Genomic DNA, 16,697 nt, shown 5'->3' with positions numbered 1-16,697 from the left:
TGGGTCTTCTTGCTATAAACCCAAGCTTTGGTCTCTCTAAGTGCAAATGGCTAAAGTTTTGAGTTCAGATTGGCTGGTCCAAATATGAGTGAAACTGGTATTGCTGGTATAAAGGGCAGCTGGGCTTGGCCTGGGCTCCCTGGCTGGAGTGAGGTCACAGGACAGCAGCTGAGTCAAGGCTGAAGGGAGGCCATCCTCAGCAGATAATGAAATCCAGCAAACCAGCCTACGAGGGAACTGGCTGCTGATCTGCTCCCTGGGTCTAAACTGCAGATCTACCTCCCAAGTTACCCCCACCCCTGAGCATAAGGACCAGTATGGGAACTTGGCCTCCCTTCTCTCAGGGGAGGAACAGGTGCCCCCCTGCCCAACACTCCACTTACCTGCCCCCACTCCCCTCACTCTTCCTGGAGCACTTCAGCCTGGCTAGGGAGTAGAGCTGCTCATGCTGGCTGCAGCACAGCACCAAAGGGAGAAACTTTAACACACAGTCACCTCCTCCTGAGACCCTGCCTCAGTTGGCCTGAGAGAGGCCCATCGGCACCTTGACCTTCCAGTGGCCAATCCAAAACACCTGGCTTGGTGGAAATGGTAAATCACAACTAAACCAGAGTCCAAGTATGCAAAGACCTGAACTGGCAGCCTGGCAGCATCTAGACTAGCAGGATTTGGGACCAGGCTTGGAGGTGAGTCTCACTGCAGGACGACAGGTTGGAGAAAGTATGGCAAAACTAGGGAGCACAGTGCGGAAAGATTCATGCAGCAGGCAATTGTCCTTCTTGCCTTTCTTTCTCAGGAGACAGACCAGTGAGGTCACTCATGTTAAAAATGTTTGTTGGAGACATCTGCTGCAGAAGCTGAGTAAGCCTGGCTGGCTGGGGGGCAAAATGACATCCACTCAAGCAGCTATCTGCCAGAGAATGCAGAGGCTGGAGGTGCTAAGTCAGCTAAGGGCTTGGTGTGGAGGTGGTGCAGGCACTGGGGGTAAGCAAGGAAACAGGGGACGCTACCTCTCATTGATCACCACCTCCCCACACCTGAAAGTCAGCATTGCCTACATGGAGATCTCCACCAGTCTGGCTTTTTGTTATCTTCTCTTTTCCTAATAAGAGTCCTTCCCCTTTCTTTGAGGCTTTCGTCTCTGGCCCTGTTTCTCCTTTTTAGGCCACATTTCTAGAAAAAGCAGAGGAAAAATATAATTCCTCTTCTACCTCCTGCAATCTGGACTCTGACCGTCTGGGTCTCTACTCTGATGGTGTGGCCTTCCCGTTCCTTAGGCTGCCCCTGGAGTGTGGCAGGCAGATTTTTCTCCTGAATGTCCCTGCTCTGCCTCCATCGTTGGACATTGCCCTTGGAACCAGACCCCTATCACACCTAAGGATGCTTGCTCCTGACTGTGGGGTTATTCTATTTATTCCTTTCCTTTCTTCCCTAGCCCTTTGTCCCATGTTCCCAGGCCTGTTCCCTGACTTCATACATGACCTCTGGGGCAGAGGGTCCTCAAATCTTTACCTTTAGGTCCTACTCCCCTGAAGTTCTGTCCACATTGACTCCATCTGAGGCACTTCCCAGGTCCTCAAGTTCAGGAAATCTCAAAACCCCATTACCTTCCTTCCATGGCTTCTCCTAATACACACACTGAAGACAAATCACCCTCCCTTTCCAACAGCAACTCTTCCCCTGGACACATTCATGTTCTCTTATACCTCTCTCCTGATCCTTTTATCTCCCTGCTCTATGGTATTATCTGTAACAGTAATAATATTAACAATAGTAGCAATCCCCATAATAGCGGTAAATATTTATTAAGCACCCTTCTGAAAGCTTTCTGGTATTAAATTGATTAAACTTTGCTCCAAGGACTTGAGGGGGCTCCCATGATTCTCCCCATTATACAGATGAATAAAGTTAAATAGATCGTCTAAGGTCATCTAGCTAAAAGTGTGGGCTCCAGAGCCTGCCAGTCTCAGTACTAAGCTGGACTTGTTTAATATCCCTTTGACAAGCATAGTTCCTGGAGGGCAGGACCAAGAGCTGCTGACTTAGGGTTGAATCCCTTTCAGTGTTAATCCAACTCAAGAGCAGGCAACAAAAGTGTGAGAATAGAGGGAGGAGTCAAGATGGCGGAGAAGTGCGGGCTGAGACTACTTCAGGTAGCGGGAGATCAGCTAGATAGCTTATCTAAAGATTGCAAACACCTACAAATCCAAGGGGAGATCGAAGAGAAGAAGAACAGCAATTCTAGAAACAGAAAATCAACCACTTTCTGAAAGGTAGGACTGGCGGAGACGTGAATCCAAAGCGACGGGAAGATACATCGCGGGGGGAGGGGCCGGCTCCCGGCAAGTGGTGGAGCAACGGACCACAACATCAGGACTTTTAAAAGTCTGTTCCGCTGAGGGACATCGCTCCAGAGGCTTAACCGGGGTGAAGCCCACGCGGGGTCAGCGTGGCCTCGGGTCCCGCAGGGTCACAGAAGGATCGGGGGTGTCTGAGTGTCGCAGAGCTTACAGGTATTAGAACGGGGAAGCTGGCTACAGAGACAGAGCCGATGAGTGAGCTCTAAGCTCCGGGTTACCTTGAACCGGTCGCAGGCTCGGTCAGCTCGGAGCGTGGCCGGAGGCAGGGTGACGGGAGTAGTTGGGCGCTGTTTTCTGAGGGCGCACTGAGGAGTGGGGCCACGGGCTCTCGGCTCCTCCGGGCCGGAGACTAGGAGGCTGCCATCTTCATTCCCGTCCTCCGGAACTCTACGGAAATCGCTCAGGGAACAAGGGTTCCGGAAAGCAAACCCGAGCGGATTACTCAGCCCGGCCCCTGGTAAGGGCGGTGCAACTCCGCCTGGGGCAAAGACACTTGAGAATCACTACAACAGGCCCCTCCCCCAGAAGATCAACAAGAAACCCAGCCAGGACCAAGTTCACCTACCAAGGAGTACAGTTTCCATACCAAGGAGAGCAGCAGAATTTCAGAGGAGGAGAAAGCAAAGCACGGAACTCATGGCTTTCTCCCCATGTTTAGCCATGCAGTTAATTTAATTTTTTTTTTCAATTTTTTTTTCTCTTCTTCTGCTAAATTTTTTTAACTTTTACCCTTTTCTTTTTTAACATTTTTAAACTAGTTTATCTAATATATATATGTATATATATTTTTTCCTTTTTATATTTTTTCTTTATTGGTTTTCTTTTTCTAATTGTTTCTTTTCTTTTTTCTTTTTTCTTTCTGAACATTTTTATCCCCTTTCTCCCCCCTCACAATTTGGGATCTCTTCTGATTTGGCTAAAGCATATTTTCCTGGGGTTGTTGCCACCCTTTTAGTATTTTACTTGCTCCTTCATATACTCTTATCTGGACAAAATGACAAGGCGAAAAAATTCACCACAAAAAAAAGAACAAGAGGCAGTACCAAAGGCTAGGGACCTAATCAATACAGACATTGGTAATATGTCAGATCTAGAGTTCAGAATGACGATTCTCAAGGTTCTAGCCGGGCTTGAAAAAGGCATGGAAGATATTAGAGAAATCCTCTAAGGAGATACAAAAGCCCTTTCTGGAGAAATAAAAGAACTAAAATCTAACCAAGTTGAAATCAAAAAAGCTATTAATGAGGTGCAATCAAAAATGGAGGCTCTCTCTGCTAGGATAAATGAGGCAGAAGAAAGAATTAGCGATATAGAAGACCAAATGACAGAGAATAAAGAAGCTGAGCAAAAGAGGGACAAACAGCTACTGGACCATGAGGGGAGAATTTGAGAGATAAGTGACACCATAAGACGAAACAACATTAGAATAATTGGGATTCCAGAAGAAGAAGAAAGAGAGAGGGGAGCAGAAGGTATATTGGAGAGAATTATTGGAAAGAATTTCCCCAATATGGCAAAGGGAACAAGCATCAAAATCCAGGAGGTTCAGAGAACCCCCCTCAAGATCAATAAGAATAGGTCCACACCCCATCACCTAATAGTAAAATTTACAAGTCTTAGTGACAAAGAGAAAATCCTGAAAGCAGCCCGGGAAAAGAAGTCTGTAACATACAATGGTAAAAATATTAGATTGGCAGCAGACTTATCCACAGAGACCTGGCAGACCAGAAAGAGCTAGCATGATATATTCAGAGCACTAAATGAGAAAAACATGCAGCCAAGAATACTATATCCAGCTAGGCTATCATTGAAAATAGAAGGAGAGATTAAAAGCTTCCAGGACAAACAAAAACTGAAAGAATTTGTAAACACCAAACCAGCTCTACAGGAAATATTGAAAGGGGTCCTCTAAGCAAAGAGAGACCCTAAAAGTAGTAGATCAGAAAGGAACAGAGACAATATACAGTAACAGTCACCTTACAGGCAATACAATGGCACTAAATTCATATCTCTCAATAGTTACCCTGAATGTTAATGGGCTAAATGCCCCAATCAAAAGACACAGGGTATCAGAATGGATAAAAAAACAAAACCCATCTATATGTTGCCTACAAGAAACTCATTTTAAACCCGAAGACACCTCCAGATTTAAAGTGAGGGGGTGGAAAAGAATTTACCATGCTAATGGACATCAGAAGAAAGCAGGAGTGGCAATCCTTATATCAGATCAATTAGATTTTAAGCCAAAGACTATAATAAGAGATGAGGAATGACACTCTATCATACTCAAAGGATCTGTCCAACAAGAAGATCTAACAATTTTAAATATCTATGCCCCTAACGTGGGAGCAGCCAACTATATAAACCAATTAATAAAAAAATCAAAGAAACACATCAACAATCATACAATAATAGTAGGGGACTTTAACACTCCCCTCACTGAAATGGACAGATCATCCAAGCAAAAGATCAACAAGGAAATAAAGGCCTTAAATGACACACTGGACCAGATGGACATCACAGATATATTCGGAACATTTCATCCCAAAGCAACAGAGTACACATTCTTCTCTGGTGCACGTGGAATATTCTCCAGAATAGATCACATCCTCGGTCCTAAATCAGGTCTCAACCGGTATCAAAAGATTGGGATCATTCCCTGCATATTTTCAGACCACAGTGCTCTGAAGCTAGAACTCAATCACAAGAGGAAATTTGGAAAGAACCCAAATACATGGAGACTAAACAGCATCCTTCTAAAGAATGAATGGGTCAACCAGGAAATTAAAGAAGAATTGAAAAAATTCATGGAAACAAATGATGATGAAAACACAACGGTTCAAAATCTGTGGGACACAACAAAGGCAGTCCTGAGAGGAAAATATATAGCGGTACAAGCCTTTCTCAAGAAACAAGAAAGGTCTCAGGTACACAACCTAACCCTACACCTCAAGGAGCTGGAGAAAGAACAAGAAAGAAACCCTAAACCCAGCAGGAGAAGAGAAATCATAAAGATCAGAGCAGAAATCAATGAAATAGAAACCAAAAAAAAAAAAACAATAGAACAAATCAACGAAACTAGGAGCTGGTTCTTTGAAAGAATTAATAAGATTGATAAACCCCTAGCCAGACTTCTCAAAAAGAAAAGAGAAAGGACCCCAATAAATAAAATCATGAATGAAAGAGGAGAGATCACAACTAACACCAAAGAAATACAGACCATTATAAGAACATACTATGAGCAACTCTAGGCCAACAAATTTGACAATCTGGAAGAAATGGATGCATTCCTAGAGACATATAAACTACCACAACTGAACCAGGAAGAAATAGAAAGCCTGAACAGACCCATATCCAGTAAGGAGATTGGAACAGTCATCAAAAATCTCCAAACAAAAAAAAGCCCAGGGCCAGATGGCTTCCCGGGGGAATTCTACCAAACATTTAAAGAAGAACTAATTCCTATTGTCCTGAAACTGTTCCAAAAAATAGAAATGGAAGGAAAACTTCCAAACTCATTTTATGAGGCCAGCATCACCTTGATCCCCAAACCAGACAAGGATCCCATCAAAAAAGAGAACTACAGACCAATATCCTTGATGAACACAGATGCAAAAATTCTCACCAAAATACTAGCCAATAGGATTCAACAGTACATTAAAAGGATTATTCACCACGACCAAGTGGGATTTATTCCAGGGCGGCAAGGTTGGTTCAACATCCGCAAATCAATCAATGTGATACAAGACATTAATAAAAGAAAGAACAAGAACCATATGATACTCTCAATAGATGCTGTAAAAGCATTTGACAAAGTACAGCATCCCTTCCTCATCAAAACTCTTCAAAGAGTACAGATAGAGGGTACATACCTCAATATTATCAAAGCCATCTATGAAAAACCCACCGCAAATATCATTCTCAATGGAGAAAAACTGAAAGCTTTTCCGCTAAGGTCAGGAACACGGCAGGGATGTCCGTTATCACCACTGCTATTCAACATAGTACTAGAAGTCCTAGCCTCAGCAATCAGACAACAAAAGGAAATTAAAGGCATTCAAATCGGCAAAGAAGAAGTCAAACTATCACTCTTTGCAGATGATATGATACTATATGTGGAAAACCCAAAAGACTCCACTCCAAAACTGCTAGAACTTGTACAGGAATTCAGTAAAGTGTCAGGATATAAAATCAATGCACAGAAATCAGTTGCATTTCTCTACACCAACAACAAGACAGAAGAAAGAGAAATTAAGGAGTCAATCCCATTTACAATTGCACCCAAAACTATAAGATACCTAGGAATAAACCTAACCAAAGAGACTAAGAATCTATACACAGAAAACTATAAAGTACTCATGAAAGAAATTGAGGAAGACACAAAGAAATGGAAAAATGTTCCATGCTCCTGGATTGGAAGAATAAATATTGTGAAAATGTCTATGCTACCTAAAGCAATCTACACGTTTAATGCAATTCCTATCAAAGTACCATCCATTTTTTTTTTCAAAGAAATGGAACAAATAATCCTAAAATTTATATGGAACCAGAAAAGACCGCGAATAGCCAAAGGAATATTGAAAAAGAAAGCCAAAGTTGGTGGCATCACAATTCTAGACTTCAAGCTCTATTACAAAGCTGTCATCATCAAGACAGCATGGTACTGGCACACAAACAGACACATAGATCAATGGAACAGAATAAAGAGCCCAGAAATAGACCCTCAACTCTATGGTCAACTCATCTTCGACAAAGCAGGAAAGAATGTCCAATGGAAAAAAGACAGCCTCTTCAATAAATGGTGTTGGGAAAATTGGACAGCCACATGCAGAAAAATGAAATTGGATCATTTCCTTATACCACACACGAAAATAGACTCAAAATGGATGAAGGACCTCAATGTGAGAAAGGAATCCATCAAAATCCTTGAGGAGAACACAGGCAGCAACCTCTTCGACCTCAGCCACAGCAACATCTTCCTAGGAACATCGCCAAAGGCAAGGGAAGCAAGGGCAAAAGTGAACTATTGGGATTTTATCAAGATCAAAAGCTTTTGCACAGCAAAGGAAACAGTTAACAAAACCAAAAGACAACTGACAGAATGGGAGAAGATATTTGCAAACGACATATCAGATAAAGGGCTAGTGTCCAAAATCTATAAAGAACTTAGCAAACTCAACACCCAAAGAACAAATAATCCAATCAAGAAATGGGCAGAAGACATGAACAGACATTTCCGCAAAGAAGACATCCAGATGGCCAACAGACACATGAAAAAGTGCTCCATATCACTCGGCATCAGGGAAATACAAATCAAAACCACAATGAGATATCACCTCACACCAGTCAGAATGGCTAAAATTAACAAGTCAGGAAATGACAGATGCTGGCGAGGATGCAGAGAAAGGGGAACCCTCCTACACTGTTGGTGGGAATGCAAGCTGGTGCAACCACTCTGGAAAACAGCATGGAGGTTCCTCAAAATGTTGAAAATAGAACTACCCTATGACCCAGCAATTGCACTGTTGGGTATTTACCCTAAAGATACAAACATAGTGATCTGAAGGGGCACGTGCACCCGAATGTTTATAGCAGCAATGTCAACAATAGCCAAACTATGGAAAGAACCTAGATGTCCATCAACAGACAAATGGATAAAGAAGATGTGGTATATATACACAATGGAATACTATGCAGCCATCAAAAGAAATGAAATCTTGCCATTTGCGACGACGTGGATGGAACTAGAGGGTATCATGTTTAGCGAAATAAGTCAATCGGAGAGAGACAACTATCATATGATCTCCCTGATATGAGGGAGAGGAGATGCAACATGGGGGGTTTAGGGGGTAGGAGAGGAGTAAATGAAACAAGATGGGATTGGGAGGAAGACAAACCATAAGTGACAATCTCACAAAACAAACTGAGGGTTGATCGGGGGAGGGGGGTTAGGGGGGTGGGGTTATGGACATTGGGGAGGGTATGTGCTATGGTGAGTGCTGTGAAGTGTGTAAACCTGGCGATTCACAGACCTGTACCCCTGGGGATAAAAATATATTATATGTTTATAAAAAACAAAATTAAAAAAAAAGTGTGAGAATAGTCATCAGAGCACAGGAGCACTGCATCTTTCAGAAGTTTGGAGGAACCCCTATAGAAGAGAAGACAGACCATAAGAGAGGAGTACAGTCTTTGGTGAAGGATGTCTACCTTTTTTCTTTGGTAGAGTTGGCCTCACAAAATTACCCTAACAGCAAGAATGTGCATAGAATATTCCCCCTAGAAGATGCTTTCACCAACCTTCAAGATGGTTATTTTAGTGTCTTTGGAAACCCAGCATCTGTTCCATTTAGCTGATGTGGCCCTGGAGATTCACAGTGGTGCTGAGAATGGTGCCATGGGTGAAGTCTGGGGGACAGTGCATCAGTGGGCCTACAGAAGATGGTCCAGGCGGCCATGGGAGGGTGAAAGATCCATGGCAGACAAGTTACCTATGAGTAGTTGAGTATTCTCCCTCTACATTCTACATACTACATTTTAACATTTTTCTTAATGAGTTTTATCCTCTTTTAATTGGCTCCTTAAGGGATGACCTAACACTTTCCAAATTCTGACCTTCAAGCATGGACCAGCAATTTTGATGGGTAACTGGGTCCCCTCTTGGCAGCACACACATTTCACCATTTACTATTAACGCTTTTCATTCACTGCTCAGCCCGTAGCAGGATAAGAAGTCTACAGTGTGGGGGGCACATGCAACAGTGCTGGGTGTGCCAGTGAGCCCGAAGATTCAAACATACACTGAGAGGTCCTGGAAATGGAGCCTATTTCCAGAAGCAGAGTATCCTGCCTCACCCCCACATGTCTGTGGGGGCTGCTACGTGCCTAGACCACAAAGCAGTTAGACCGGTCAGTTTGTACCTCAAGCAAGAAAGCTGGCAGAGAGAAGGCCCCAAATTCTCCACACAGGAGAACTAAGCCTGGGAGAGCAGACTAAGGTTCCAAGAGGTCAAGCAGTGAGTCAAGGCAGGTCAGACCTACAGTCCTTCATGTTCTTGCACACACATCCCATTCATTCCCTGTGAGGCTGCCCCCAACAGCTTTGGCATCCAACTCAGCAACTCCATGCTGATGCTCCCTCTTCAGTCCCATTGTTTTCCCCAAGTCAAAGGACTAAACACACACACACACACACACACACACACACACACACTCAGTATGACTGTTATTTCTGAATGAATATGAAAGTAGAGAGACTAGCATATATGTCCCACGTATGCATAGCCCAGCTTCTGCAAGTACACCACATGCCAAGCCTGTGTCATTTATCCACCTTTTTTGTCTTCCCATTTCGGAGCAAGGGACTGAACTACTTGACACATTATAGACTGTACTTATTTTTTTGTTCATTTATTGTCTCTCTTTTCCCCTAACTAGAATGAAATAAACATGAAGGCAATAATTTTTTTTTTTTTTTTTTGTAACTATTCAGTTCACTGCATTATTCTCAGAGCCCTCAACAGGGCCTATCATGCAGCGGAGTCTCAACAAATACTCAGTGACTGAGTACCTAAGTGAATGAATGAATGAGATTCTACCCAGACTCCTCCTGGGTAGCCCCCATGCTTCCATTTAATGGGGCCATGTGTAGTCAGTCAACCATACTTCTCTTGTTCCCCTCATCCAACCTGGGCCAGCTGGAGGAAGAACAAGCTGTATTTATTCATCACAGGCAGTGTGGGCAAGTTTCTACTGCAGATAGGATCTTACAAACCAGTCCCATAAGCAACTAAGAAGGCTCAGCAATGGGCAACTTTCCTAAAAGGCTACACATGTGGCAAAGAATACTAAATGCTTATTTTTGAACTGTGTGTGTGTGTGTGTGTGTGTGTGTGTGTGTATCAAACAGAAGATCAAGCTCAAACATATGTACAATACTCACATGCAACCACGAAACCTAGTCAGGTCGTTGTTTGGCTTCTCACACTCGATTACACTGGTGAACGTCAAAGGATTGAATTCGGAGACCTAAAACAACAGCATGCATACATTAGAGAAATCTGGGCTCAGACCGTTCCATTCTAAAAGGCACTTGTTCTTCGGTCTCATATCCACATGGGGCAGGGATATTTCATGGACCGAGTCTGCCCGGAAACCTCTGCAGAATGCCAATGGGCACACAGCACTTAGCTCATGCTTTCTCGTCTTTATACTGAATGATAACTGATCATTGTAGAATGAATAGCAATTAATAGAACAGTACTGGTGAGTAAGTGAGCTTATAATCCGAAAGGATTATAGCTCTAATGAAAATAAAAGACTAAGAGATAACGGCAAAGGAAGCCACTAATGATTGAAAGGGATGAATGAATTTTTTGAAACAGACCAGCACCTTCCAATTTCCTATACAGATTAGAGAAGCAAATTCCATCTGGAAAATAGGAACTTATAATAAAATGACATTTCCTCAATGTGCACTAAAATTTTTGCACATATATTTAATGGCATACATTTAATAATAATTTCTGTTTTATTCTACTTGATGAAAAATGGCAGCTCACCACAAAGTCTCTCATTGAGAATTTTGCCACTGAGAGATATAACACCGCCATAAACCATATGACCAGATTAGGAGTAGAGAGAAGGAAGGGAGAAGGAAGGAGAATGGGAGGAAGTAAAATGGGAAGGAAATGCAGGGAATAGGCCTTTAATATATATAACTATCATTAATGGATTTTTTAAAAAATTAGCTCTCATTGCTCAGACTTGTCATTCCCTTTTATCTACCAAGTGTCACAACATGATGAAAAGTTGAATTGTCTTTGCTCACACAAGTAAATCATCACATAAAAAGTGCAAGTGGTTAAAAATCATAGCAATGGCATAAATATTGTTAACATCACCCCAGGTGATTATGACTCTACCACAACAACATAGTTTCCTGCACAGAATACAGCCATAAAGGTAATTACTCAAACGTCAGTTCTTACTGTTTCTCAGTGCATCCTATATATTAAAAAGAGAACTCACTGGATCATAGTAGCTCAATTCAATAGCTGAAATTAAAATGCCATTTTAAAAAGCTCTTCTTGAGGTTTAATTAGCCATCAGCCTTGTTCCCCTTGGACTGAAATGGCCTCTGGCTCTATTTCTAGAGTGAGGCTATGTGTCAGGCTGCCTTGAGTTCATTTAAAGCCATCTGAAGTATCTTGAAGCCAGCTGGTTGCCTTTTCCAAGGCAGACATTTGCAGATGCAGCATCCAGGATAGCCATGAAGGGACTGAGTTCCATAGCACACCAGGATTATTCTTGGCAGGCAAGAAGGGTGCACTTAAAATACTCTGTCTGTTTGTTATTCTTTCTCTCTAAGAAAAATGTAATGTGAATGGCTCAGAAATGGTAGGACATTCCGTCTCTGGACTCCAGTGCTGCATTCTGAACGTTCTATCAATAACCATGTGCCTTGAGGAATGTGCACGTCCAAGGCTCAGGTTGCCTGGTTTCATCTGCTTCATCTGGAGTTGGGGAGAATTTTGAGGATTTTTAGAATTGGAGGGATCTTCAGAGACTGTTATAATTCAACTGTGTAACCACTACCATCCTCACCCCATATCCCAGAATTTATATGTTGAAGTCCTAAACCCCACAACCTCATGATGTGCCCACACAGGACCTTTAAAGAGATAATTAAGTTAAAATAAGTCATTAAGGTGAGGCCTAATACAATGTGACTGGTATCCTTCTAAGAGGAAATTTGGATGCAGACACATACTGAAGGACAATCATAAAAAGAAAAAGGGAAGAGATGGCTTCCCAAAGAAGGGTTCTCAGAAGAAACCAATCCTGTGGACAAACTGGTCTGGACTTCCAGCTTCCAGAACTGTGAGAAAGTGAATTTCTCTTGTTTAAGTAGCTAGACTGTGGTATTTTGTTATGGCAGCCCTAGCAAACCAATACAGAGACCATCTATTAGTTTCTCATTTAAAAAAGTTTCACATGCAGAGCACATTTTTGGGGTAGGAAAATTCTACTTATATTGATTGTTTCTAAGTAAACTGATGATATAATAGTACCCCATTTAAGAAATATATTTATTTATTTCTCACTCATCTACCTACCGATCTGTTTCATTCCAAACTGGCTTCAAGGTCATGCTCTAGACACCATCATCTGCCAAACTTTTGTCAACACTGCCCCCTGGAGCATGGACAGAGTTAGAGGATTAAAGGATCTGAGCTTGTTAAATCCATTAAAAAACAAACAAAAAACACTTCCTCTTGAGGAAGATGAAAAAATTCTGGAGGTAAGTGGTAATAATGGTTACACAACAATGTGAATAAAATTAATGTCACAGAACTGCGCACTTAAAAATGGTCAAAATGGTAAATTGTGTGTTATATGTATATTTTTACCACAACAAAAAGAAAGTTTAAAAAAAAGCATATGTACATACATTTAGAATCGATTGTGAAGAAAGGAATTACTCCTCAAGTATAACATAGCCCAGAAAACCAAGGATTTCAATATAAATATGGCAATATAAATACACCATGCATGCATAAGTAATTTTGGGGGCTCAACTCTATTGCATCACCAGCATCACTGTCACCAATTTCAGTTTTTTGATAGCTTGTTAAATGTCAGACCCCGTGCTACAAGCTACTCACCACCTTTTATGGCAGGGTTCATTTTCATGCTACCTTTAATTTAGGGTGATTAGGGACCACGCCTAAGGTCATACCCAAGGTCAAGAGGCCTCTGAGTAACTGATGGCCGTTCCTTGGCCTTTCAGACATCCAGCTCAGCTGCTGACTCTTAGGCTATCCTGCTTTAACAGGCAAAGATGACATTATGTTTAATAAGCCAGAAAGTGTGTAATCCTAAAGAAAATTTCAAATATATTTAAACAAGTCTTTAAGTTTTAATGTTTTAAAAAAGATGCTTCCTATTAAATATATCTTGGTCTGATTGTTGATATCCACCTCCTTCCCATCTTCAGCAATGTCTGTGCATGTGGAGTTAGCAGAGTTCACCCAAAAATAGAGTTAAAAAAAAAAAAATCAGGAGATTTGAGATTTAGTCCTAGTTCTTCAGTTTAATAAATGTGAGACTGTTAGCAAGTCAAGAGAGACCTTTTAGACTTGGATTTCTGAGGTCTCCAGAGCTCTATAAATCCACCAATCCACAGAATGCAGAGGTGATTTTAATTCACACCCATGCTGTGACAATGTCAGTAATGGGAGTTGCTGCAGAAGCATCATTGCCTATGAGAGCATTCTCGTACATGCAGGCCCTCTGACTGAAGCTACTGGCCCTCTGCAGCACCACCCAGCATGCCAAGCACCTTGGGCCAAGCATAGCTGATGACATCACTCAGTGCAGAGCAGGCATGTCCAAATGAGTACCTCACTGGCAATATTTTCTGCTGCTATACTCTGAGTATTTCTCCAGCTTCTTTGGACAAAGTGATTCAATCTTACTTCATGAAAAGGAAGAGGCTGGGCTGGGACACAGGAGAGAGCTCTGCCCTTGAACTTGAATTTTTGTTAGAAACTGCAGCAGCCAAGGGCCTAATGAGCCAAGTCACTCCAGCAGATGGTCCCTCCTTCAGAGGCCCAATGCTGATCACTCCTCATGCTCAGTACCTCTTCCAGGTGCTGATGCAGATACTTCCAGGTGTCTATGCAGGTGCATGTCCCCTGTTCAGTCACATGGGGGAGGCATGATGTCTAATTGAGCAGTACCCAGACTGTTCACTGAATGAAGTCTTGATTTACAGGGAAGAGTCTGTTACCAGTCTTATATTTCACATTTTGGGTTAAATGAATTACTAATAACTGTTTAGGAAAAGTGAAAGTGCACTTCCTTCAACCTAAAACAAAACAGTGATACCTAAAAGGACATTTTCAGTCCATCAAAGAAGACACCGCTATTTTTTATCATGAGAAGAATGAAGTGAACCAGTTTACACTGCTTTGAAAATGGAATAAGCACATGCTTCCAGAGACCCCATCAGCTCTCCATGTAGAGATTTCAGAGTGAGGCTGTCTGTCCTGGTCTCTGGATGACATGGTCCAGAGAAGCCTGGTGAGAGAATGTACCAAGCCCAGCAACCAGCGACAAGACACAGAAAACACACATGATCCTTCTGTCCTCTGCACCTGGGACCCTGTCCTGAAACTGTCCTTTGTGTCACTCATCATGATGCAACTGGTCACAAGGGACTGAGGGTTTCCTCTCCACTTCCAGCCTCAACATCACCACCCCACATAGGGATGCCTGCAGGCACCTGCGTGGCTCAGTTGGTTGAGTGTCCAACTCTTAATTTCAGCTCAGGTCAGGATCTCAGAGTTGTGAGATGGGGCCCCAATTTGGGCTCCATGCTCAGGGGGGAGTCTGCTGCTTTCCTTTTCCCTCTGCCCCTCCACACAGCTAGCATACACTCACACACTCTCTCTATATATATAAAATAAATGAATCCTTAAAAAATTTTTTTTACAAAAGCTGATTACCCTGTATTAGCTGCTACCATAGAGGATGAGATTCACATCCCAGTGTAGCAGCCAGGCTCTGACGGGGTTGGATGCCACCCCTCCCACTTCCTATTCCTGCCACTTGCGATATTAGGCTCAGACCTTTTTGCATGGATTCCTTTGCCCTCCCACACTACTCCACCTGGCTAACTGCCTCTTGTATTTCAAGAAGTGATAGCTCCTTGCCCTAGGCAGGACAGACAGGTGCCACTGCTGTGAGCTTGCTGGCTTCATTCATGCTTCACAGACTTTAGGTTCCCTGAGAACAGGAGCTCTATGCCCCTGAGACCAGCACAGAACCTTATGCACGCATGGACCAGGGTGACGGGTGCTTATTTTGCAAGGATCTCATATATCACAAGCTTCCAAACAGACCTAGAGTTCCGTGCTGGGCTCCTGAGGCCTATAACCTCTGCCTGCCAGGTGTTCCCTCACCTGATGCTGAGACAAATAGGACTGTCAAGGGGGCTGGTAGGGCTTCTCTGTGCTTCAGAAACTCAGTCCCTCTTTGGTACAAGTGCATTTGACTTAGTAGCAACATAAAAGAATTTCTTCACAGCTTCTAATCTAGCTGCTTATTTATTAACAAAGGGTGCTCAATATCTGAATTAACTTAGGCAAAGCATTTTAACCTAAATTAATGGAAAAATTACGGTAACCCTTTTGTTCTGTATTTTTAATCCAATTTATGTTTACCACATGACTTTTTAGTACCTTGGGAATTAAAGGAGGGCAGAAAGCCCAATACTGCATGAACAAATGAATGAATAAATTTACTTATTTACTGCAAAGATTGCATCGCCAAATCAATATTTTCAAATAATTAACCTGAAATGGGAAAGAAATAGTCTGTCTTGTCCACCAGTGTGTCCCCTGGCACATAGTCAGTACTCAATCCATCAAAAAATAAAAACGTGAATGAAACTGTAGGCATTCTGGCACTGGTAGCAGGAAATGTCAAACATAAAAGAACCTTAATTCAAAGTAATCTTTTTCTAATCACTTTCATAGATTCCGTGTTACACTAGGAATTTACGCCCTGATACAAATGATCACGAAACACATTTAAATAACCATTTACTCTACAGTTGCAATAGATGCGACTATATTATCCAATGTGTCCTAAGTATGTTAGTGGTTACGTAGGTTGGTTCTGCAGCCCATGAAGAAGCAGTGGGAGGCATGTAGTACAGCTCATGACGGTTTCTGTGAGTGTCACACTCCCTCCTGATGCCATTGTCATCTCCAGGGAAACAAAGCTGGCCAGCACCATGGGAAGGGCATAAGGGCCTCAGCAAGCCTTCAAAGAGTCTTCTGGAACCTCAAAGCCTTTGACAGCTCATAGAAACAATGACCAAGGGGTATCAATTTGCTTTCTTTTTCTAATTGCAAATTTTCCTGTCCTGAGTACAAGGATCACGTGGACCTCTCTTTGAAAGTGGAAAGCCAGCCTTGCCCTCATTGAAACAGGAGAGGCAACCCCTCCCTTCCTTTCCTTGCCTTTTTATTCTTTCTTCTCTAGCCTCCTTGCTGTCTTATACTCAAAAGCCTCAAAGCGGTAGTTTAGATGGTGGCAAAATTCAAAGGCCCAGAGTGCCGGGTTTGAGCCTAAATTCTCAAAATCAAAAGCCTTTCTTTCCCTCATAGCTATGACTGCTTCGTGCTGCCTTCATGGGCTGTGATTGACAGTAGAGCTCCTCCACTTTTTCTTTTATAAATATGTTAAGAGTATCTAAGGACAGGCTATGCAACCGGACAGCAAGCAAAAGGAGTTGCTTTATAGAAAACCAACTTCAAAACCTAA

At 42.5% G+C, this 16,697-nt stretch overlaps 1 protein-coding gene across 2 annotated transcripts in view; it reads right to left on the bottom strand.

The window, feature by feature from the left end:
- ATP10A (ATPase phospholipid transporting 10A (putative)) overlaps positions 1–16,697 on the bottom strand; it is a 194,686-nt gene that overhangs the window by 52,950 nt on the left and 125,039 nt on the right. For both annotated transcript variants that reach the window (XM_032843114.1, XM_032843115.1), the window contains one exon: positions 10,303–10,388. In XM_032843114.1, coding sequence (XP_032699005.1) covers positions 10,303–10,388 — 86 coding nt within the window. The remainder of the gene's footprint in view (positions 1–10,302; positions 10,389–16,697) is intronic.

The sequence above is a fragment of the Lontra canadensis genome, unplaced genomic scaffold (assembly GCF_010015895.1).
Source record: "Lontra canadensis isolate GAN:19392208 unplaced genomic scaffold, GSC_riverotter_1.0 scaffold135, whole genome shotgun sequence".
Taxonomy (NCBI): Eukaryota; Metazoa; Chordata; class Mammalia; order Carnivora; family Mustelidae; genus Lontra; species Lontra canadensis.
This window is presented reverse-complemented; position numbering and strand designations above follow the sequence as displayed.